The sequence below is a fragment of the Hemitrygon akajei genome, chromosome 1 (assembly GCF_048418815.1).
Source record: "Hemitrygon akajei chromosome 1, sHemAka1.3, whole genome shotgun sequence".
Lineage (NCBI taxonomy): Eukaryota > Metazoa > Chordata > Chondrichthyes > Myliobatiformes > Dasyatidae > Hemitrygon > Hemitrygon akajei.
The window spans coordinates 79,141,119-79,167,247 of NC_133124.1; the positions used below are offsets into that span (position 1 = coordinate 79,141,119).

The 26,129-nt window shown below is 39.3% G+C and overlaps 1 protein-coding gene across 6 annotated transcripts in view; it reads left to right on the forward strand.

Moving 5' to 3' along the window:
* LOC140728102 (intermembrane lipid transfer protein VPS13B-like) overlaps nt 1-26,129 on the forward strand; it is a 1,021,046-nt gene that overhangs the window by 882,912 nt on the left and 112,005 nt on the right. For all 6 annotated transcript variants that reach the window (XM_073046336.1, XM_073046304.1, XM_073046330.1 and 3 more), the window contains exons 39-40: nt 10,894-11,078; nt 21,550-21,746. In XM_073046336.1, the coding sequence (XP_072902437.1) occupies nt 10,894-11,078; nt 21,550-21,746 (382 nt within the window). The remainder of the gene's footprint in view (nt 1-10,893; nt 11,079-21,549; nt 21,747-26,129) is intronic.

A 26,129-nucleotide genomic window follows, 5' to 3' on the forward strand; every position in this document is an offset into this window, starting at 1 on the left:
TGTTTATTCTATTCCATAGATACTGCCTGATCTGTTGAGCTCCCCCAGCGTCTTGTGTGTATTACTATTCCATTACATGCCGGGTCATCTTCCCTGGCTCTGTAAACGAGGTCGTCAGAAATTTTGCTATATGTATCCTACCTTGCATTGAGTATTATTTATTAATCCACAACCACTGTTGTATGCTGAGAACATGAATTTCAAAATAATGTTACTGCTTTGAAATCTCTTCATATCATCATCCTACTCTTCATGCCTGTGAGTTATTTATGTTTATCCAATTCTGTTTTCTTGATTATCCTTGGATTTAACCATACCATCTTTGGAGCCTACATCTTCAGCCACACTTCTTTTCCTTAAAACCTACACTTTCATTTCTTTTTCCTTAAAACTTAACACGTTAGACCAAGCTTTTGGTAATCTGCCTTAATACCTCCTGGTGCCTTAGAGTCAAAATTTTCTTTTGAACATTCCTAGAAATGGGATTAAAACCTTTGCAGACACGCCTGCTGTCCAATTATCATCTGTCATTTAGTATGGAGACATTAGTCCTCGACATACTTCTGTGAATGAATTTAACTTCCTACCATTCTCTCTATTGTCAACTGCTTTTTTCTTCTCAGCTATGCTCTCAATCACTTTATTTTCAGTTTCTGCTCTTGGGGAAAGTTATGCTTGAAGCTCTCTATTAAAATATAAGCAAAACTATTATAGATTAAAGATCAGCTTTATTTGACTCATGTACAGTATATTGAAACATTAAAACATACAGTGAAATGCGTTATTTGCACCACATGAACAACAAAGTCCAAGGATATGCCAGAGACAGCCCAAAACATAGTATGCCCACACTTCCTAACCCATATGTCATTGGAATATGGGAGGAAACCAGATCACCCAGAGGAAACCTGGAGGTGACAGGAAGGACGTACCAACTCCTTATAGACAGCATGGGGAATTGAACCCTAATCTTCTAATTGCTGGCGCTGTAAAGTGTCATGCTAACCACTACTCTACTGTGCCCCACTTCAATGTGGTTATACACTTGCAGGATTTAAGTGAAAGAGCAAGGAAGTAGGAGTAATTGGATTCTTTGTTTTAAAAAAAATGGGTTATACAAACAGGAACTGAAATAAACCAAGTTAATTGATTCTGTTCTTCCAGTTAAAGATTGTTGCTGCATTGTATCATAGTCTTAACAAAGTGTACATGTTAGTTTTATTACTTGCAATATTCAAATCATAACAGATCTATAAATGTTTTGTTCAATTTTCTAATTAACCCCCCACCCCAAAGGCAAATGATTTCTTGCCAGCATTGGATTGCAATGGTGTACTGTCTCTGTATCCACGGTGCCTCAGTAGAAAATCATTGATATTAAATTTAGAATATCAAAATGAAAATGCTTTTAACTTAAAAAGATTGTGTGTTTAGATTTATTTCAGATCATTAACTAAATTTATTTGCACTAATACTACAACTAAGAATTTAATATCAATCATTGATAATTTACGATTTCAAAGAAAATTTCCAAGTATGCGATTACAGTGACAAGGTTTGGAACAAGGTCTGTTTATACACTGGAATAACAGACCTGCTGAAACTTGAGGTTTGCTTCTTTCATCCAAGTAAACCTTAAAACACATCTGGCTGCTTTCTTAAGCCAAAGAACAGAAATTTGGATGAATTAAATTCTGAGATAATCTCTTTTTTAGAAAGGACAAACATCTGTAAGATTCCATAGGTCACAGGAAATATTATCTCTAGCAGATAATACATAAGAACATCTGCAACATAAATGTCTAGGCAACGTTAATAAGCAAACAAGTTATGTCCCATATAGCAAATGGCATAGCTCAGAATTATTTCTCATCTGTCGCAAATCAAGAGAATAATTGTTTTTGCCTGATAAACATTTGGAACTTGAAAGTGATGTTAAAATAGCCTGTGTCAGAGTAGCAGAAAGGGATTATGTTTTGCTGTGATTCAACCCAGCATAACAAATCCCCCAAGATCTTTAACTTGAAGCATAAAAACTATTTTTCATGGAGCTTGTCTAAAAATATCCAGTCCTGCAAGACTGTCTTAATAAATAATAGAAAGTAAGATGCAGGAGCAAGCCAATTGGTCCCTTGAGCCTTTTGCGCCATTTAAGAAGATCATGGCTAATTAATTCTTGACTACAACATCACTTTTCTGCTCTCTTCCCATAGCCCCTGACACCCTCGTAGTTCACATATTCGCAAGTCTCCATATTACACATATCCACATTTTAATAAGGATTTCTAAATAAGCCCAGCCTGTTTATCTTTTTTATTCTAGGAATCGGTCTCATGAGCTTTCTTTGTACTGCCACCATTGCAAGTCTGTTGTTTGTTATCACAACACTCTGGTGTCTCATTTCATTAAGAATAATAATTAGTTTTTTCTATTGTTTCCAAACTAAACAAAAATCTCAGATTTCCACATATTATGCTCCATTTGGTTTCCGTCCCCTCTTCCCATCTCTCCTCCCCCTTCCCCCTCTCTCTTTCCCCCACGCTCTCTCTCTTCCTCTTTCTTGCTCTCTCTCCCCCTCCCCTTCCTCCTTTCCCTCCTTGTGCCACTCCCCTTCCCCTCTCCCTTTCTCTCTCCCTCTCCCTTCCCCAACCCCCCTCTCTCTCTCTCCCTTTCCCTCCCTCTCTCTCTCTCTCCCTCTCTCTCTCCCCCCCTCTCCCCTCCTCTCTCTCCCCTCCTCTCTCTCCCCTCCTCTCTCTCCCCCTCTGTCTTAGAGGTAGAAGCCAGATAACAGGATGTATAATTTCCAGGACCTCACATTAGGTCTTGGTTGATTTGATTGGAGATATCTTGAGATACCTTGGGATCAAATTATGAGAATACCTCTGAATTCTGGACATTAATTTTAAGGCCCATACTTCTGAAGTGAAGGAGTCATTGATAACCTGGAATTTGTTTTCCAAATGAGCACTTGCACAAACGTGATGATTGAAGTTAGGATAACCTATACTCTGAAGTAGAGATGACAAAGATGAAGTTGCTTCCCACACTTCCCACAGATTTGCAGCAAGGAAGATTGAGTAAAAATGTGTAGCACTAATACTAATATTACCGTCCTTGGTCAGACATGAAAGGCAGGAGAGGGCCAAGTCAAAGTATATGCTAGCAGAGAAATCTTTGGAAGGGCAAAGTTGAAGAGGAGGATTACTTACATATGATGGATTTTGTCATCAAATGAGCTGGTTTAGCATCTTAATTCTGTATAGTTTGTAATCTTTATATATTCTTGTTACTCTGAAGTAGCCAGCAAACTGGACTATCAGTACATATGCCTCAACACTGGAACTAATGGATAGGTGCAAAAAGAAATTCTACTCCAACTTTGGCCAATTACTGGCCCAAAATCAAAATGAGTGAATTCTCATGTCCAACAGAGAATTCAGGTCATTTTGATTTTGGGCAAGAAAGGACTCTATCCTCTGAAATTGACTTGAGTCCTTATGTTTTTTTTCACTAGGTTCTTGTATTTTGTACAGTTTTTTATTCCACTCATTTATATTCTGTATGTTGTCTACATCTACATGCCTGTGATGATGCTGCAAACAAGCTTTTCATTGTACTGTACTTCACCCTATTTGTGCACATAACAATAAACTTGACTTGAAATGTGTGATCGTCAATAATCAACTGATGAGGAAGATGTGCCAAAATGTTCGGAAAATGTTTTTGGCGTAACCCATAGGCTGCTGCATCAGTTAAACTAGTACATGGCCTCAAGACCGTACCCTCGATCTAGACACTAGCCTTTGCCAGATTATATTGTTGTCCTCAAAGGTTCAGAAGAGGTGTCCACATCGTGCACATCTTGATAGTTGTGGCAAGCATAGTCATCAAATGTCTCATGGCTAGCGATGACAACAGAAATGCTTCTATCACCCTCATTAAAGGACTCAAAGAGCTGTAAAGAAAAATTCACTGAGACAGACCCTCATTGACAACCATATGATTTCCCATCAACAAGAAGGACAAATTGGAAACAAGTGACTGCAGATGCTGAAATCTCAAGCAAATAGCAAACTGCTGTAGGAACTCAGCAAATCTTGTAGCAACTGTGGGTTGAGGGGTCTGTTACTGTGCAGTACCATTCTATGAAAAGGGGTGATTGAGATAAAACCATTCTATGAAAAGGGGTGATTGAGCATAAAAACCATAGATTGTCCAGAGTGCTATGTCAACTGTGTTCAGAATAATAAAAGATTGTTGGCTTCTCTACCAGAAAAAGATAAGTAAGTGGTGTTATGAGAACAACCAGAAGATCAAGGATCAAATTAATCATAGCCTTTTCCATTCCAAGGATGACTAGGACTGACATGTCTCTTGGGATTAAAACATAACTTTAGGATTCTGAAGGCAAAAGTCCAACAAAATCTGTGACCTGTAGTCCATATGGTGGCTGGAAAAAGTGTAGGAGATCCAGCAGCCAGTCAGCAATCATGATGTCCGTGAATTCTTATGCACTGTCGCGGTCCAGGCAATGAAGGACCCACCCAGCTGAAGGCCAAGAACAGAACTGTTCAAGGGCATAAACTTGATTATCCCCCACGGGAAGGAGCACTTCCAAGGATAAGTGAACCAGATGTTTATCTTTAACAGAAGGTTGATATTTTATGCTCACCATTACTGCACCAGCTTTTACTTAACAAAATTTAAATCCATGAATGTGAGTCCAAGTCAGTGGAACATTTTTTCCATGTCTCTGGACACTGGTTCACTAATGTCATAAATATGCTTATCAGCAGGAGAGTCATAGTTGCTTGTTTCTTTATTGAGCTTGTAAAACTGTTTGAATAGTTAAGGTGATTTGTCAAGATGGACATTTTGCTTCAATAAAAGCAGAAAATGTACTGGATACCCAGCAGGTGAGGCATTAGTTGGGCAGAGAGGAATGACAGTCAACTACCCTTCATCAAAACGGGAAAAGTGAGAATATGAGTGTGTTTCAAGTTGCAGAGGGGTGGGGAGGATTGAGTGAAAGGATGAAATTAAGTTTGTCTAGGTATCTTTCAGATATCCTGCTTAGATGCTCAGTAAATGAAACTTTTAGTGATAGTCCATGGGCAATAATTAAAATGTTGTACATTTTAATGCTTAAGTTCTTCAAAGTGTTTCCCTCCAAAAGCTGTTTCCACTGTTCACTTCAACCATTTTCCGTACATTTCTTATATCTTTAAGCCTTGATACCACAGAGTGATTTATATGGCGCAGTCTCAAAATTCCTGACCAAAAGATCTTGAAAAAGCATACATCATGCATGATTTAAAACAGTGAACTTGGCAAAGAATAAAGATAAAGAGGACTGCTTAAAATCAATCTGAAAGTAAACAGACAGTTATTTGTGATAGGGGTGGCAAATCCATTGATTCCCTTGGCTGCAGAATGAACTGTTATCTACTTAATTATTTATAAGTCAACTATCCACTTTGTGCCAATGTACCAAAACAGTTTTGGAGCAAGAATCTCATTGCTGTGATGTGAAGAGAGTTTAGAAGTTTGTTTCTTCTCAGTGTCCATGACAGCATCAGACATCTTGAGGGGCAGCATGGCAAACCTTCGTAACAGCCCTCTTTAGCATGGAGTCGTTTAAACATATCTGGCTTCAGCTTTCTGGGGTCGATAATACAGAGACAGATTAGAAAATTAGAACATAAGAAATAGGAGCAGGAGTAGGCATCTGGCCCATCGAGCCTGCTCCGCCATTCAATAAGATCATGGCTGATCTGGCCATGGACTCACCTCCACCTACCTGCCTTTTCTCCATAACCCTTAATTCCCCTACTATACAAAAATATTTCCAGTCTTGTCTAAAATATATTTACTGAGGTAGCCTCCACTGCTTCATTGGACTGAAAATTCCACAGATTCACCACTCTTTGGGAAAAGTAGCTCCTCCTCATCTCTGTCCTAAATTCACTCCCCATAATCTTGAGGCTATGTCCCTGAATTCTAGTCTCATCTACCAGTGGAAACAAGTTTCCTGCCACTATCTTACCTATCCCTTTCAAAATTCTCATTGATGTTAATCAGTTGCTACACCAGGCCTCTTCAGAGGTTTTCAGTCACAGAATAAAATCTGGTATCAATGCTGGTGCAGGATTTTGACCTGAAACATCAACAATTTTTCCCACAAATGTTGCTCAACCTGCTGAATTGCTCAAACGGATTGCTCATTGCTGCAAATGTGGCATTTCATTTGCCCCTCTCATAGCAGATCGTGAGATGTGGATATTACCTTGATCCTTCCAATTCACCACTTTGTAGATCTTCAGTGGAACAGCTCAGGTGCTTTGCTGGCCTCAAAGAAGATCAAGGTCTTAAAATCATATTATAAGTTGAAGCAGTATTCTAAATAGAGGATGATGCATCCATGGCTGACAAGGGAAGTCAAAGACAAGATAAAAGGAAAGAGAGAGCATATAATATAGCAAAAGTTAATTGGAAGTTAGAGGATTGGAACGCTTTTAAAAATCAACAGAAGGGAACTAAAAAGCAATAAGGAGAAAAAAGATGTAAGCTAGCCAATAATATAAAAGAGGATACCAAAAGTATTTTCAGCTATATAAAGAGTGAAAGAGAGGGAAGAGTGGATATTGGACTGCTGGAAAATATGCTGGAGATGTAGTAATGAGGGACAAATAAATGGCAGACAAACTTAACATGTATTTTGCATCTGTCTTCATTGTGGAAGACATTAACAGTATGCCAGAAATTCAAGAGGGTTGGGAGCCGAAGTGGGGTATTTGCTATTACTAAGGAGAAGGTGCTTGGGAAGCCGAAAAGTCTGAAAGTAGATAAGTCACCTGGACCATAAGACCTATGCCCTAGGGTTCTGAAAGTGGTAGCTGAAAAATTTATGGAGGCATTAATAATGATCTTTCAAGAATCACTTGATTCTGGAATGCTTCTGGAGGAGTGGAAGATTGCAAATGTCATTCCACTCTTTAAGTAGGAAGGGAGGCAAAAGAAAGGAAGTTATAGCCTGGATAGCCTGACGGCAGTGTTAAGGAAAATGTTGGAGTCCATTATTAGGGATGACGTTTTGGAGTACTTGGAGATAGATGATAAAATAGGCCAAATTCAGCATGGTTTCCTGACAGCAAAAACTTGCCTGGCAAATCTTTTGGAATTATTTGAAGAAATAACAAGCAGAAGAGACAAATAAGAATCAATGGATATTGTATTCTTAGATTTCCAGAGGGTCTTTGACAAGGAGCCACTCAAGGCTCTTAACAAGATAAGAATCCAAGGTATTACAGGGAAGATACTAGCGTGAGTAGAAGGTTGGCTAACTGGCAGGAGGCAAAGAGTGGGAATAAAGGAGGCCTTTTCTGGTTGACTATTGGTGTTCCTTATGGCTTTTTAGTTGCCTTCTGTTGATTTCGGTATTGGGACCACTTCCTTTCATGTTATATGCCAGTGATTTGGTTGATGGAATTGATGGCTGTGTGGCTAGGTTTGCAGACAATGCGAAGGTAGATGGAAGGACAGTTAATAATCAGGAAGCAAGGAGTCTGCAGAAGGACTTAAACAGATTGGGAGAATAGACAAAGAAGTGGCAGATTGAATATAGTGCAGGGAAGTGTATTGTCATGTACTTTGATAGAAGGAATAAAGGCATAGACTATTTTCTAAGTGGATAGAAAATTCAAGACGTAGAAGTGCAAAGGGACTTGGGAGTCCTCATGCAGGATTCCCTGAAGGTTAACTTGCAGGTTGAGTTGGTGGTAAGGAAGGGAAATGCAATGTTAGCATTCATTTTGAGATGACTAGAATATAAAATTGAGGATATATTGCTCAGACTTTATGTCATTAATCAGACCACATTTAGAATATTATGAGCAGTTTTGGATCTCTTATCTTAGAAAAGATGAGCTGGCATTGGAGTGGGTCCAGCGGATGTTCATGTGAGTAATTCTGGAAATGAAAGGATTAATGCGTGAGGTACATTTGATGGCTCTGGCCCTGTACTTGCTGGAAATTAGAAGAATGGGGGGGGGGGGGTGTTGGTGGTGATTTCATTGAAACCTGTTGAATACTGAAAGGCCTAAATAGAGCGGATGTGAAGAGGATGTTTCTTCGAGTGGGTGAGTCTAGGACTAGAGGGCACAGCCTCAGAATAGAGGGGCGTCCATTTATAACAGGAATGAGGAGAAATTTCTTTAGCTAGAGGTTAGTGAGTCTGTGGAATCCATTGTCACGGATGGCTGTGGTGGGCAAGTCATTGGGTGTATTTAAAGTTGTGTTGTATTTGTAATTGTGTTGTAGAAAAGCTGAGAAATTAACATTGAAAATACATCTTACTTGTTTGAAGAAATATCTGTGTTGCAACTTAAATAATGAGATCTGTTGGCCAAGTTATTTTAATGCCCACATATAGCATCCTAGTTTGTATGTTGAGATCATTACACAAGTTAATTACATGCATTTGTCAAATGGGTGTAATGTGAATGTTTCCAAAGATGTCGAAAACAAAACGTTAGGGTTGAGGAAAGAGATCAATATTTTGTATGGTTCGTAAGAAAACATTTGAAAGTAAAAGACAAAAATGGATTTGACAAAGTATTTCTACCTGTGTTTTTTATCGCATTTTCTCTCAGCGGTGAACCAAACAGAAGGGTAATATTATAGCTGGAACTATAAAGCAGAAGAAGATTAAAGAGAGAAGGTGGGAGAGAATAGTGGTGTGATTTGATTTTGCAGAGGAATCCCTGAAATCTGGTGCATTTGTGGACCAGAATTTTGAGTAATTCAGTGAGACCGTAATGTCGAGGAAGGGACTGGATCTTTTGCCATAAGATAAATTTGTAGTTCAGAATCATATTTATGATCACTGACTTACACTCAGTGGCCACTTTATTAGATACCTCCTGCATCTAATATAGCAGCCACTGAGAATATGTTTGTGGTCTTCTGCTGCTGTAGCCCATCCACTTCAAGGTTTGAAGTGATGTGCGTTCATAGATGCTCTTCTGCACACCACTGTCGTAACACGTAGTTATTTGAGTTATTGTTGCCTTCTTGTCAGCTTGAACCAGTCTGGCCATTCTCCTCTGATTTCTCTCTTTAACAAGCCATTTTCACTCACAGAACTGCTGCACTCTGGGTTTTTGTTTTTGTTTTTTTACACCATTTTCTGTAACCTCTAAAGACTGTTGTGCGTGAAAATTTCAGGAGATCAGCAGTTGCAGAAATACTCAAATCACAGGTCTGGCACTGACAATCATTACACAGTCAGACTCACAGTTCAAATTTCTTCCCTATTCTGATGTTTATTCTGAATAAGAACTGAACTTTTTGACCATGTTTGTATTCTTTTATGCATTGAGTTGCTGCCACATAATTGGTTGATTAGATATTTACATTAATGAGCAGGCATAGAGGTTTACATAATAAAGTGGCCACTGTGTGTATATGACATGAAGTTTGTTGTTTTGTTGCTACAGTACAGTCCAAAGATATAAAAATTACAATAGATTATGAAATAAATAGTGCAAAAAATCAGTAATGGGATAGTGTTCATAGGTTTGTGGTCCATTCAGAAATCTGGTAGTAGAGAGGAAGAAGCTGTTCCCATTGAGTTTGGATCTTCAAGCTCCTGCACCTCATCTCCCATGCTACTGAGAAGAGGGCATATCCTGGATGAGGGGATCCCAACCTTTTTATGCTACGGATTCCTACCATTAACAGAGGGGTCCTTGGACCCCAGGTTGAGAACCCCTGTATTAGATGGTCATGGTCCTTAGTGATGGATGCCACCTTCTTGAGGTTTCTTGAAGCCATGGGATTTCTCAGATGGAGGATCAAGTGAAAAATTCAATAGTTTCTTGATCATCTGAATTAAGAAACTTTTCTCATCTCATTTTTTAAATAGCTGGCTTGTAACTATGAGAATACACTCATCTGGTCTATTCTTGCCACCCCAAGGAAACAGCCATTCAACACCTAATCTGTCACACTCTAATAGATGTTAGATAGAAGTACACAAGTACCTGGAGTTAGACTTGAAAGTCAGAGAAGAGAATGCTGCTGCTGAGCTCCTCCCTTCTCCATCAATTCTCCCACCAACCCCTTACACTGGGAGTAATTTACAGTCATAAGTTAACTTACCAGCTTGTGCATCTTTGAGAATTGGGATGAAACCTGCATACCCTGGAGAAGTCAAGCCTAGTTTGTTGTTACATGCATAAAGATGGTGATGTACTGTACAATGGAAAACTTGCTTGTAGCAGCCTCACAGGCTCATAAAACATAGGGCCTGTACTGTGCAGCACAGTATAGGCCCTTCGGCCCGCAATGTTGTGCCACCTTTTAATCTACTCCAAGATCAATCTGACCTTTACCTCCTGTATAGCCCTACAGTTTTCTATCATCCATTTTCTTATCTAAGATTCTCTTAAATCTCCATATTGTATCCACTTCTACCATCACCCTTGGCAGTATGTTTCATGCATGTGCCATTCTGTAAAAAAGATCTACCTTTGACATTTCCCTTTTATTTCCTCCAATCATCTTAAAATTATGCCCTATTAGTCATTCCATCCTGAGGAAAAAGGAGCTGGTTCTAATCTTCTTGTACACCTTGATCATTCCAAGATTGGGGTTGAATCTGGGGCTCTAGAGCTGTGAGAATACTCCTGAATTGCAAGAATCTGGTTCAGTAAATGCATGTGTATGAATGAATGGTTATGTGGAAGGAAAGGGATGAACAGGTAAATTTGAAAGGAATTTTAGAAATCAGGCGAAAGGAATGCTCAAATAGAAATTGTGTATTCACTATATCAGGCTTGAATATGAATCTTTAGGCTTTTAAGTAATCTAAATTATATTTCTCATTTATAGATGCACGAAAGTTGCCAAATATTTTTGAAGTTGTGTTTTACAATGAGACCGATGAGCATCCAGCGATGATGATGTGGAGATATCCAGAACCCCGAGCCCTGACTCTTGTTCGAATTAATCCGGTGCCTTTCAACACAACAGAAGACCCGGACATCAGCACAGCAGATCTTGGGGATGTCCTTAAGGTCTGTTGGACATATATTTAATTTAGTTCTGCTTTTCATTGACAAATGTGTTTCTTCTGCAGACTTCTACATAGAGACTTCATAATATGGTCAATCCAAGTTTTAAAATGTCCGATATTGCAAGTGGTGCTGCAGAACCCTAAGGCACAATTTTGCTTGGAGTCCACCAGTTTATGTGGCATTTGCACTTTAAATATCTATATATCATTTAATGTATTTTATATTTTCCTGCAGGTAAAAAAAAATAAATGTAAGGATTTACTTAAATTTAGTTTAGAATTTGTTCTAACCAGACCCATGGAGAGCATTGCTTTCATTTGTAATGGGACTAATGGAAAAATATCTGGCATGGGGCTGCTGTAAAACCAAATACTATATTTTTTTTGCATTTCCTTAGAAATTTAGTGCAAATTTCCCAGGGCTCTAAAATTACCAATTCCCAATACCAAAGAGAAAATAAATGTTAAGTTCACTTTAGTGTTTATACATGCCTGGCTTTCCGGACAGGAAGACAATTTTGATGCAGTGCAGTATTCCACAATACTTGTGGGGCAACACAGGTGAAAAAGCCGCAGCTGTGTCTTCTTTACAAAAGTCAATGCTGCAACTCTGGGCATTTCTTTTTCCTGCGAGCACTACTTATTTGTTTCCCAAGAGTGGATTGCATTTATATTTTTGAAATCCATTCCTGCACCTTGGCCATGTGGTTTCTTATCCAGACTGAACAATTTTTGGAGGAAATGAAATGGTATTCACATCTAGTGGAATAATTCAGTCAGGATTTTGTATGGTGATAGTGTAGGGCCTTTGAAACGCACTTTAAAAACCTTGGTAAATTGTTCTTATGAATTTAGTAATTTTTGTTTCCAAATCTGAACTTTGCATGACATTGTGGCATGAGAGTTAAAAGGAAACAGAAATATTATCAGAGTTTATGTGGGAAAATGGACCTATTTGGATGGCTCTCTCAAAGAATTGGCAAAGGCAGGATGGAACAAGTGACTGTCATGCATGATTGTGATCCTACTGGAGCTGCCTCTCATTCTTCTTTTTATTTTACAAAGTTATGTACTTTGTTTCTGACTTATATGGCACATAGTGACTTATAGATTTGTTTGAACTTGTTTCTAGCAATAGTGACATAGTTTGCTGGCTGGCGCATTAGAGGTGGATGGAGGTAGATTGTTTTGAGAGATCAAGGAATTGCAGGCAATGGGGAACTGATACAGTGGAAGAGTTAAGGTCTTCCACATGGTGAATGACAGACTTGGAGTGGACTATATTTCTCCTACTTTCATGCTTTCTATCCTCTTTGTAAGAATGATGTGAGAAGATATTTGAAACTGATGAACCGAATGCTAAAGAATTCTAAGGTAGCACCTAATATTGGATCCACCAATAGAAGGAATATTGCAGCCATGAAATAAGGGTATTGCAAGCAACAACATGCTGTTAAAATGGAGAATGAATGCCAGGGAGAAATGCATTTTATTTGGAACAAACTTTAAATATTAACAACTTTAGGAGAGAGAAAACAGAGGAGAAAATGGATTGGCACATTATATAGATTATTCCCTTACATTGGTTAGAATATCAGCAAAATGTTGCAAAATATAGCTGCTCCTGTGCAGTTAAACGATCCAAATGATCATTGTCAAACAATACGGAGCATTGCACCACATGAGATATCAGGACAGATGTGTAGAAACATGTGTAGATGTGTAGATGTGTAGATGTGTAGAAACATGGTCAAGGAGATATTTTTTAACAACAATCTTAAGAGAAAATGGCCAGGAAGACCACAGAGGGAACTCTAGAGCATAGGGCAAGAGCAGCTGAATGTGTGCTGCCTCTGGAGGAGTAATTAAAATTGGGACTGATTACGAAGTTAGAGTTGGAAGTGTGCAGTGGTTATGTCAGACTGGAAAATATTGCAACGTTAGGGAGTCTCTGGAGAGAGATATATGGTCAAAAGCTCACATTGGGAAACACTTCTTGGGAGCACTTAGCACTGAGTAACATGTTCCATCAAACCTGTATGGTTTTGGTGCAGTATTTCACTTGTTTTCTAAATGTATTTTGCTTGTGCAGCATAATTTTGCACAATAACTTTGAGAGTGGCTTTCATATACAGTACTGTCCAAAAGTCTTAGGTACATATACTGTATATAGTTAGGGTGCCTAAGACTTTTGCACAATACTGTATTTGTCAACGTGGAGCTGAGAGCGAGATTGTATATCTGGCGGGTGCAAGGATGTTGAGAATGGTGAAGATGGAGCACCACTGGAAGGGTGTGGAATAGGTGGCAGAGAAGGAATGCCAGGGGTAGGGGTGGCATGCATGCAGATACACCCACCCTTGAGACACTAGGCAAGCTAGTTTTGATATCAAACAATTGGTTAATTGATCATTTCAGAATGTCTCTCCTTCCCCTCTCCCTGCCCCTTGTCCCAACCAGGATTTCCCATTCCCTGCAACTTTCCCACCCTCAGTCCACAACAGAGACCCATAGCAGAATTAGGTTTATTATCACTCACTTATGTGATGAAGTTTGTTTTTTTTGTGTAGCAGCAGTACAATACAGTACATAAAATTACTACAGTACTGTGCAAAAGTCTTAGGCACTCTACCTATGTATATGTGCTTAAGACTTTTGCACAGTACTATAACTCTGTGTTTTGAAAAACAATCAAAACTATCAAAATACAGCACTTGCCATAGGAATGGTCTCTATTTTGTTGCATGTAACCCATGCATCACATAAATTCAGGCTCTTAGTTCAGAATTGGCTGTCAAGTCTAGAGAAATAATGGTCCCATGGGCTGACTCATTTTTTTTTTGTGTTGTCAGATCAAACACTGCTGTGCTGAATCAAACATTAATATTGCAGTCATAAATCTCCTTCAGTTTCAGGACCACTTTATTGATGTAATGTTAAATACACAAAATTAAAATATACATTCAAATCAGTTATAAAGAAATAGCAATAAAGAAAGTACCTATAAAGAGAGTCTAAACTTGAGTCATTTTAGCTTTTGGTGAATATATAACTGGTTGCTGCTGGATCAAATGCTATGCTATACCATTGCAAAATCACTGGTGGACTGCAATATCTGGCAAGCTGTCTAACAAATGGGTTGCCTAGCAGGTGTATGGAAGGGTAGCTTATCAGAAGGTGTATAATTGAAGGGCACAGAAGGAATGGCTGATCGGAATGGTATTGGATAGGCAGTTCATAGAGTGGAGCGGGTGACCAATAAAAGTGTGAGGAGAGAGAAAATATAAAGGATGAAGTGCTTGAAGGTTATTCAAAAGGTACACAGTATAAATAACAGAAAAGCGAACAGGTTGCCATTTGGATATTGACACCCCTCAGATGATTTAAACACCATTGGTCAACATTAGAATGAGCCCTATATTTCTACTTAATCTTTCATCATTTTACCTTTCTTTTTATCTTTCTACTGAATTGATTAATCTATTAATTGATTTTTTATTTATTCAGAAGTACAGTAGGCGTTGCTAATAACGCCAATATTTGTTGTCTATTTTTATTGCCCCTTGGACTGAGTGGTCTTTTCAAAGGGAAATCAAGATGAAACCACACTGGTGGGTCTGAAGTCATGTGCAATCAAGACTGGTAAAGTAACCTCAGTTTCGTCCCCTGACGAGTATTAATGAACCAAAACATTTTAACACAAGAATGTTCCCAACATTTTCAAAAAGTTTTTTGTGCACCACCGTTCCCAAGGAGAAATTGAATTGTGCATAATTAGACATTTGGCAAGATCCATAAAATGAAGTTAGGTTTAAGATGAATGGACATTTGGTGAGTGGGCTACTGTTCAAGTGGGGAGTTGAGGCTTTAGCTCATTGAGGCAGAGACTGCAGGAGGATTTTTTCCCATTATTTACTCTTTCTTTCTTACTGCACCTTTAGAACAGTAAGATTGCCAGTTGGGAGAGTGGAATGCTCCTCTTGTAGGATGTGGGAGGGCAGGGAGACTTCCAATGCCCGATTACTACACCTGAAAGATGTGCATCCAGCTGCAACTTCTAACAGACAGTGTTAAGGAGTTTGAGCTAGAACTGGATGAGCTCTGGATCAGTTGGAGGCTGAGTGATTGATAGACAGGATGAGGGAAGTAGTTATACCCAAGATGTGGAACACAGGTAACTGGTGACCATCAGGAGGGAGAAAGAGAATAGGTAACCATTGCAGAGTACCCATGTGGCTGTTCCCCTCATCAGCAGGTATACAGTTTGGATACTCTTGGGTGGGAGGTGACCTAGCTGAAGAAAACCACAGTGGTCATGTCTCTGGCACTGAGTCTGGCTCTGTGGCTCAGAAGAGAAGAGGGAGAAGAGGTGCGATGTAGTAATAGGAGATTCATTGCTTAGGGGGAATGGAAAAGAGGTTCTGTGGACAAGAATGAGATTCCTGGATGGTATGTTGCCTTATGGTGCCAGGGTCATGGACATCCTGGATCAAGTCCACAGCATTCTTAAGTGGGAGGGTGAGCAGCCAGAGGTCATGGTCCATGTCGATACCAATGACATGGGTAGGAGTGATGATGAGGTCCTATAAAGTGAATTTGGGGGGTTTAGGTGGTAAGTTAAAGGACAGGACGTCCAGGGTTGTGATCTCAGGATTACTACTTGTGCCACATGCTAGTGAGGCCAGAACCAGGAAGATCATTCAGTTTAACACATGGCTAAGGAGATGGTGCAGGAGGGCTTCAGATTTTTGAATCATCATGCTCTCTTCCATGAAAGATCGGATGTGTACAAAAGGGACGTTTTTCACCTGAACGGGACGGGTACTAATATCCTAGCAGAAGGTGTACTTGTGTTGCACAGGGAGGCTTTAAGCTAGAGTTGCAGGGAGATGGTAAACAAAGTGCCAGAATAGTGATTGGAGTGTTTGTATAAAAAAATTGTTGTTAAGCCTGTGTACAGGGTCAGGAATCAAAAGGTTGAGCATGATAGGGTTAATATTCTGAGCTGTGTATATTTCAATTCAATGAGTATTGTAGGAAAGGTGGATGACTTTGGGGCATGGAATTATGACTCAGTAGCCATTAGTGAAACTTGGTTGTGGGAGGGGCAGGACTGGCAGCTCGACGTTCCAGGGTTCTGTTGCTTTAGATGTGAGCAGGAGGGATTAAGGGGGCAAGACTGGCATTACTAGTCTGGAAAAATGTCATGTCAATGCTCAGTCAGGACTTGCTAGAGAGCTCATTTAGTGAAATTTATGGGCAGAACTGAAGAATAAGAAAGGTATGACCACTTTAATGGGATTACACTATAGATTACCCATCAGACCATGGGATTTATAGGAGCAAATTTGTAAAGAGATCATAGACTGTTGCAAGAAACATAAGGTTGTCATAGTAAGTGATTTTTACTTGCCACATACTGACTAGGGCTCCCATACTGTAAAAGGGCTGAATGGAAAAGAGTTTGCCAAATGCATTCAGGAAAATTTCCTTAATCAGTACATAGCAGTCCCAACCATAGAAAGTGTGATACTAGATATTCTATTAGAGAATGAGGCAAGCCATGTGGCAGAAGTTGGTGAAGGGGAACACTTTGCAACTTATGATCATACTGCTATTAGTTTCAAGGCAATTACGGAAAAGGATTGGTCTGGTCCTGGAGTTGATATTCTAAATTAGAGAAAGGCCAATTTTGATGGTATCAGAAAGGATCTGGTAAGTGTGGATTCGGACAGGTTTTTTCTGGCAAAAGCATACTTGGATAATAGGCTCAGGGAACCCTGGTTTTTGAGATATACTGAGTTCCTGGTTAAGAAAAAGAGGGAGGTGCATAGTAGTTATAAACATGTAAGACCAAATGAGATTCTTGAGTATAAGAAATACAAGAGAACACTTAAGAAGGAAAGTATAAGAGCTAAAAGAAGACATGAGGTTGCTCTAGCAGAAAAAGTAAAGGAGAATCCCAAGAGCTCTGGACCAGCTGGAAGAATGGGCTAAAAAATGGCAGATGGAATTTAATGCAGACAAGTGTGAGATGTTTCACTTTGGAAGGACCATCCAGGGTATGTCTAATGAAGTGAGCAGTAAGGCACTGATGAGTGTGGTAGAACAGAAGGATCTGGGAATATAAATTCACAATTTCTTAAAAGTGGCATCATAAATAGAATCAGAATCCAAATCAGGTTTAATATCACTGGTATACAAAGCCGATAAAAAGTATTCACCCCTCCCCCCCAGAAGTGTTCATGTTTTATTCTTTAACAACATTGAATCACAGTGGATTTAATTTGGCTTTTTTTGACACTGATCAACAGAAAAGAGTCTTTCATGTCAAAATTAAATGGGTAACTCTAGGTCATTTCTAAGGTAAGGACGTGTTTGGCACAGCTTTGTGGGTCGAAGGGCTTCTATTGTGCTGTAGGTTTTCTATATTTCCATGTAAAGTGAAAACAGATCTCCACAAAGTGATCTAAATTAATTACAAATATAAAACACAAAATAATTGATTGCATAAGTATTCAATGCTTTTAATATGACACGCCAAATCGTCATTGGTGCAGCTAATTAGTTTTAGAAGTCACATAATTAGTTAAATGGAGATCGTTTTTGGACACCGGTGTGCAGTCAAGGTGTTTCAATTGATTATAGTAAAAATACACCTGTATCTGGAAGATCCAACTGTTGGTGAGTCAGTATCCTGACAAAAACAAAAAGCACTCCAAGCAACTCCATGAAAAGTTTATTGAAAAGCACAAGTCAGGAGTTGAATACAAGAAAATTTCCCAGTCACTAAATATCACTTGGAGTACATTTAAATCAATCATCAAGAAATGGAAGGAATATGGCACAGCTGTAAATCTGCTCAGAGCAGGCTGTCCTCAAAAACTGAGTGACTGTGCAAGGAGGGGACTAATGAGGGAGGCCACCAAGAGACCTATGACAACTCCGGAGGAGGAACAAGCTTCAGTGGCTGAGATGGGAGAGACTGTTGCCCAGCTGCTTCACCAGTCGCAGCTTTATAGGACAGTGACAAAGAGAAAGCCACTGTTGAAAAAAACTCACATAAAATCTCAGCTAGAGTTTGCCAGAAGGCATGTGGGAGACTCTGAAGTCAGCTGGAAGAAGTTTCTATGGTCTAATGAAACCAAAATTGAGCTTTTGGCCATCAGACTAAACGTTATGTTTGGCATGAGTCCAAAACTGTACATCATTAAAGACACACCATCCCTACCGTGAATCTTGGTGGTGGCTGCATCATGCTGTGGGGATGCTTCACTGCAGCAGGACCTGGAAGGCTAATGAAGATAGAAGGTAAAATGAATGCAGCAGAATACAGGGAAATGCTGGAGGAAAACCTGATGCAGTCTCCAGGAGAATGATGACTTGGGAGAAGATTTGATTTTCAGCAAGACAATGACCCCAAAGCTACACAGGAATTGCTTAAAAACAGCAAAGTTAATGCCCTAGAATTGCCAACTCAGAGTCCAGACTTCAATCCAATTGAGAATTTGAGGCTGGAGTTGAAAAGGGCTGTTCACACAAAATCCCCATACAATCTGACAGAGCTTGAGCAGTTTTGTAAAGAAGAATGGGGAAAAATTGCAGGGTCCAGATGTGCAAAACTGATAGGGACCTATCCACACAGACTCAAGGCTGTAATTGCTGCCAAAGGTGCATCTATAAAATACTGACTTGAAGAGGGTGAGTAATTATGCAATCAATTATTTTGTGTGTTTAATAATAATTGAAAGAAATTTAGACCAATTTGTAGAAATTTTTTTCACTTTGACATGTTTAGTGTCAAAAAAGCCAAATTAAATCCACTGTGATTCAATGATGTAAAACAATAAAACATGAAAATTTCCAAAGGGGGTGAGTACTTTCTTTAAGCACTGTACATCATGAATTTTATTGTCTTTGCAGCAGCAGTACAATGCAGTACATAGTAATAAGGAAAAAAACTGCGCATTACAGTAAGTATATATGTGCAAAAAATAAAAAAAAGTTGTGAGGTTGTGTTCATGGGCTCAATGTCCACTCAGCAATCTGATGATAAAAAAGAAGCTGTTATTAAATTGTTCAGTGTGTGCCTTCAGGTTCCTGTACCTCCTTGCTGATAGTAGCAATGAGATTAAGGCATGTCCTATGAGTTAGGGTCGTAAAGAAAGCTTTTGGCACATTGGCCTTCCTAAATCAATGTATTAAGTACAGGACTTGGAATGCTATGTTGAAATTGTACTGAATTTCAGTGAGGTCTTATTTGGAGTATTTTGTGCAGTTTTGGTCATCTCTAACACAAGAAAGAAGTACTTTACAAGATTGAAAGTGCAGAGAAAATTTACAAGGATGTTGCCAGGGCTTGAGGACCTGAGTTATAGGGAGAGGTTGATTATGTTAGGACTTTATTCTTTAGAGTGTAGAAGATTAAGAGATTTGATAGAGGTATGCAAAATTATGAGGGGTATAGATAGAATAAATGCAAGCAGGCTTTTTCAGCTGTTGGTGAGACTATAACTAGAGGTCATACAGTAGGTTAAGGGTGAAAGATTAATGTTTAAGGGGAATATGAAGGGGTAGCTTCTTCACTCAGAGGGTGGCGAGAGTGCGGAATGAGTCGCCAATGCAAATGTTGGATGAGAGGTCAACAACATTTAAGAGAAATTTGGATAGGTAGGTAAATGGGATGGGTATGGAGGGCTATGGTCCTGGTGTAGTTTGATGGGACTAGCTAGATTAATTGTTGGCACAAATAGATTAGAGGGGCCAAAAGGGCCTGTTTCTATGCTGTAGTATTCTACGATCTTAGTTTCATGAAACTTATTGGGCAGAAACAGGCCATTCAACACAGTTAGTCTGTTACAATGTTTTTGTTCCACATGAGCTTTTTTCAACTCAACATTATCCAAATCCATCAAAATCTTTTGTCTGTTATGATGTTGGTAAATTAATTTGGTCTATCATTATCACGGATACTGAAGTACAGTGAAAAATTTTGTTTTGCGTGCCATCAATACAATTATTTCATCACATCAGTACATTGAGTTGGTACAAGGGAAAAGAATAACAGAATGCAGAGTGGCGTTGCAGTTACAGAGAAAGTGCAGTACAGGCTGACAATAAACTGTGAGGCTATAGTAAGGTAGACTGAGAACGAGTCCATCACCATACCAAGGGACCATTCGGTAGATTTACAACAATGGGGTTGAAGCAGTCCCTGAGCCTGCTGGGATTTTAGTCTTCTGTATCTTCTACCAAATGGGAGAGGGGAGAAGCAAAGATGTCTAGGATGGGTGTGGTCTTTGGTAATGTTGACTGCTTTACTGAGGCAATGAGATTGTTTAGCCTCTGTTTGAATGCACAGATAACCCAAGTGATTGTGTTTATAAATCAGCTTTTATCAGTTAACTTCTTATGCATATTTTGTTTGATTTCTGTTTGTTAGAAGAAGATAAACTCACACTAAATATTATATTTCAATGAATGATACCCAAAGAAGGTCTGAATCTTAGTGATATGAACATATCACATGATGCCTGCCTGGGTTAAGTACATGCATTTGGATTTGGGAAGGTCAAACAAAGTTGTGGAATAAACATTAAATGTGAGATACTGAGAAATAAAGTGACTTATGAGCTTAGGAGTGCAGAAAGGAGCATGACATCATTATGGACCCTAACCATCTGGGACATGGCCCCTAACCATCTGGGACATGGCCCCTCAACATTACTACCATTAGGGAGGAGGTGCTAGCATGAAGACAAACACTCAATGATTTATGAACAGCTCCTTCCCCTCTGTCATCACATTTATGAATGGTTTCTGAACACTACCTCGTTATTTATATTTGTTTATTCTATTAATTATTTCATAATTTATAGTAATTTTATGTCTTTGCGTTGTACTGCTGCCACAAAACTACAAAGTTCACATCATCTAAAAGAGTGATAAAAATGTGATTCTGATTCAGATTCAGAATCAGGTACAAATATTAAATACTAAGAAGGCATACAGGATAATTGCCTTCAGTTGATCATATTTGAACTATATAAAACACTAGTGAGGCTACATTTAAAATATTTCATATTGGCGTGGACTCAATGGGCTATTGCAACAATTCTGTGATTCTCGTTCAGGATGCCACTGTATAGGATGGATGTGATAGCACTGGTGAGGGTGTAAAGTAGATTTATGAAGCACTGGAGTCACTTCCTTTGGAAAATGTGTTAATGTATGTAAGAATTTGCATCAAGTTAGTTCATCTTTTACCCGGTGAGCACAGATATCATGTATGGCCTCTCCTTCTGGACTATATACAGTACTTTCTTCAAATATTTGACTTCTATTGTTCTATATGATTTAAGTCCACAAGTATACCCAAGAGTCCATTCTACCCTTTCAAATACACTATGGTGCAATACCTGAGTGGTTTACTTTGTGGTGATAATTTCTTTCTTGTTATTTATTTGAAACAGGTACCATGCAGCCTAGAGTACTGGGATGAACTTCAACAAATATTTGTGGATTATCGTGAATTTAGCTTGTCAGAAAGCAAAGCGTGTGAGCTACAGCTGCCTAACGTCACATTGGCTAGTGATCAGAAGGAGCTGGTAGCTTCTGACCTGTGGAGAATAGTTCTTAATAACAATCAAGAAATTGCTGAAGAGCAGAGGTAAGAATAGAGTCTATTGCAATTCTATTGAAAGTGAGTGTTGGCTGAATAGAGGACTCTGTTATTGGATTCCTGGAGACTCCAATGAAGAACAAATAGTTTGATTTCGAATAATTCATAATTGATGTGAAAGACCTATCTCTTTGATCTTGTGCTTCCTTTTTTGTTGAAAACAATTAGCTTCAAACTGATCAAGGTGTCACACTCTGAACCTTGAGTTAAAGTCCAAGCACAGGTTGTTATCAATTATCCTGAACTTAGCTGCTGATTCTCCAAACTCAGAGCCATAGAAAGAGCCATACAGGCCTTCCAGCACCACTGGTCTGTGCTGATCAAGATGCCTAATCAGGCTACTCCTGTTTGCTCGTACAGCAGCTAATCCTTTCTTATCCATGGACCATTCCAGCTGTTGTTTAAAACTTGTTTTTGTGCCTGTCTCAACCACTTTCTTCGGCAGTTCATTCCATATATGTACTATCAGCTAAAGACTGGAGGCCCAGAGGCGGCATATCCTTGGGTTGGAGGCCTGTCTGTGTGTGGGTGGGTGGGTGGGTGGGAGATTATTTTTACAGTTAAAAATAACCTGTAAATAATCAGTTAACTAATTGTTTCTGTAAAAGATAAAAGGACAGTTTTATTTTTTATGGGTTGGATGAGCTCATTTTGATAAAACAATAAATTATCTGTCACTTTTATTGCGAGTTGTTGAATAAACTCTGTCCAATTTATAAGATAGGACACTTCTTGCAAGTTCCCTTCCCCATCACCTACCACCATGATGAAAACTTTCATTGTTGCTGGGGCTAATTCCTGTGTAACAGCACATAAGGAATACCTTCTGCTGATAGACTGCAGTAGCTCAAGAAAGTTGCTTACCATCACTAAGAGCAACAAGGATTAGGCAATAGACACCAGCTTTATCAAGTGTTACTCACACCCCATGAATGATTCTTTAAGTTAGTAATACAACCAGAATGTGAAGATGACTGCTGTTGATACAATTGACCCCAAGTTTGTGGGAGCAGGCATCTTGCTTTGCTGTTTCATTAGACTTTCTTTAGCCTGCCATATTAAAAGTAATTTATGCAGCAATTGCTGGCTGATGATAATATAACAGAAGCAAGGGAGAAATTGGGAACTTGGAGAACAGCAGGCTTAGCTTTTCCCTGCCTAATGAGGAAAATTGAAAACAAACAACAAAGGAGAAGGGCATAAGGAATTGGTGTAAGAGCAGTTGTAGAAATAAAAATTGGAAAATAAACTTGTAAATGGAATTATCTGATCGATGAGTGAATGAGGACAGAGATAATATAACATAGATAAAAGAATGATAAGACCATAAGGCATAGAAGAAGAATTAGTCCATTTGGCCCATTGAGTATGCTCCACCATTTCATCATCACTGATCCATTTTTCCTCACAGTCCCAATCTCCTGCCATCTCCCCTCCCGTATTCCTTCATGCCCTGACCAATCAGGAATCTATCAACCTCCTCCAGAGCTGCCTTTGGCAGTAAATCCACAGATTAATTATTCTCTTGCTAAAGAAGTTCCTCCTCATCTCTGTTCTAAAAGAACACCCCTCTATTCTGAGGCTGTGTCCTCTAGTCTTAGACACTCCCACCATAGGAAATATCCTCTCCACATCCACTCTATCAAGGCCTTTCACAATTCAATAGGTTTCAATGAGAACGCCCCTCATTCTACTGAATTTCAGTGAATATAGGCCCAGGCCCATCAAACTGTCTTCATATGACAAGCTGTTTAATCCTGGAATCATTTTCATGAATCTCTTTTGAACCATTTCCAGTTTCAGTATTTCAGTTCTAAGATAACGGGCCTAAAACTACTCATAATACTCCAAGTGAGGCCTCACCAGTGCTTTATAAAATCTCAACATTACATCCTCGCTTTTATATTCTAGTCCTCTCAAAATGAATGCTAATATTGCATTTGCCTTTCTCACCACAGACTCAATCTGCAAATTAACTTGTAGGGAATCCTGCACAAGGACTCCCAAATCCCTTTGCACCTCAGATTTTTTGTATTTTCTCTCCATTTAGAAAATAGCAACCCTTTCATTTCTTCTATCAAAGTGCATAACCATACACTTCCTGACACTCTACTCCAATTGCCATTTCATCAATTCCATCATCCAAACCATTGACATATAACGTAAAAAGAATCAATCCCAACACAAACCCCAGTGGAACACCACTAGTCACTGGCAGCCAGCCAGAAAAGGCTTCCTTGATTCCCACTCTTTGCCTCCTGCAAATCAGCCACTGCTTTAAGAATGCTAGAATCTTTTCTGTAATACCATGGGCTCGTAGTGTGTGTGGTACTGTACCTTGTCAAAGCCTTCTGAAAATCCAAGTATATAACATCAACTGATTCTCCTTTGTCTATCCACAGTGAAGACTAACACAAAATACTTATCCAGTTCGTCTGCTATTTCGTAGTCCCCTATTACTATCTCTGCAGCATCATTTTCAAGCGGTCCAATATCCACTCTCACCTCTCTTTTACACTTTATATATCTGAAGAAACTTTTGCTATTCTCTTTAATATTATTGACCAGCTTACCACTTCCTAATAACTTTTTTAGTTGCTTTCTTTTGGGTTTTAAAAGTTTCCAAATCCTCTAACTTCCCATTTATTTTTGCTGCTTTATATGCTCTCTCTTTGGCTTTTATGTTAGCTTTGACTTTTCTTGTTAGCCACAGTTGTGTTATCTTGCCTTTAGAATACTTCTTCCTAATTGGGATGTATATGTCCTCTGTCTTCTGAACTGCTTCTAGAAGTTCCAGGCATTGGTGCTCTGCTGTCATCTCTGCCTTTTTTTTTTCTAATCAATTCTGGTCAACTCCTCTCTTGTGATGCTATAATTTCCTTTACTTCACTGTAATACTGATACATCTAACTTTACCTTCTCCTTCTCAAATTTCAGGAGGAATTTGGTCAATTTATGATCACTTGCTCCCAAGGGTTCTTCTAAGCTCTTAAGTTCTAAGTTCTTCTTAAGTTCTTCTTCTTAAGCTCTCTAATCAATTCTGGTTCATTGCACAACATCTATTCCCAAATAGCTGATCCCCTAGTGGGCTCAACCATGAGCTGCTCTAAAAAGGCATCTCATAGGCATGCTAGAAATTACCTCTGTTGGAATCTTGCACTGACCTGATTTTCCCAATCTGCCTGCATACAGAAATCCCCCATGACTATTGTAATGCATTTTCTATCTCCCATTGTAACTTGTAGACCACATCCTTACTACTGTTTGGGAGTGTGTATATACTGTAACTCCCTTCAGGGTATTTTTACCGTTGCTGTTCCTTAGCTGTATCCACGATTCAATACCTGTTGACCCTCTGTCACCTTTTCTAATTATTTGATTTCATTTTTTAATCAACAGAGCAATGCCACCCCCTCTGCCTTCCTGTCTGTCCTTTTAATATAACGTGTATCTTTGGACATTGAGCTCCCAGCTATAATGTTCTTTCAGCCGTGATTCAGCCATACTTGCCAAGCAGTGACTATACCACAAGTTCATCAACTTTATTCCATATACTGCGCACATTCAAATATAACACCTTTAGTCCTGTGTTCACCCTTTTCAATTTTGTCCCACTTTTACATTACAACTCACCCTGTTGACTGCAATTTTGCCCTATCACCAGATTCTCTTTGTTTGGAGTCTCACTACGCATTGCCTGTTTGTAAATTAACTACCACATCTTCAACACTATCACTCTGGTTCCCATCCCCCTGCCAAATTAGTTTATACTCACCTGAACAACTGTGGCCAACCTGCCCACAAGGATATTGGACCCCCTTGAGTTCAGGTGTAATCCAACCCTTTTGTAAAGGTCATACCTTCTCCAGCCCAATGATCCATAAATCCAAACACCTGCCCCCTGCACCAGTTCCTCAGCTATGCAGTCACCTGCCAAATCATCCTATTCTTACCCTCACTGGCACATGGCACAGACAGTAATCCAGAGATTACTACCCTAAATGTCCTGTTCCTCAGCTTTCTGCCTAGCTCCCTAAAATCTCTATTCAGGACCTCCTCACCTTGCCTAACTGTGTCATTGATGCCAATATGTACCAAGACTTCTGGCTGTTCACCCTTGCCCTAGAGAATGCCATGGACACGATCTGAGACATCCCTGATCCTAGCACCAGGAGGGCAACATACCTTCCAGGTGTCACTATCATGCCCACAGAAACTTGTCTCTGTTGGTATGACTAAAGAATCTCCTATCCTCTTCACTTCTCTGCTCCTCTGAGCCACAGCACCAGACTCAGTGTCAGAGACCTGGTCACTGGTGGCTCTTCTCCCACCCCCCAGTAGGGCGTCCCCTTCAGCAGTATCAAAGTTATA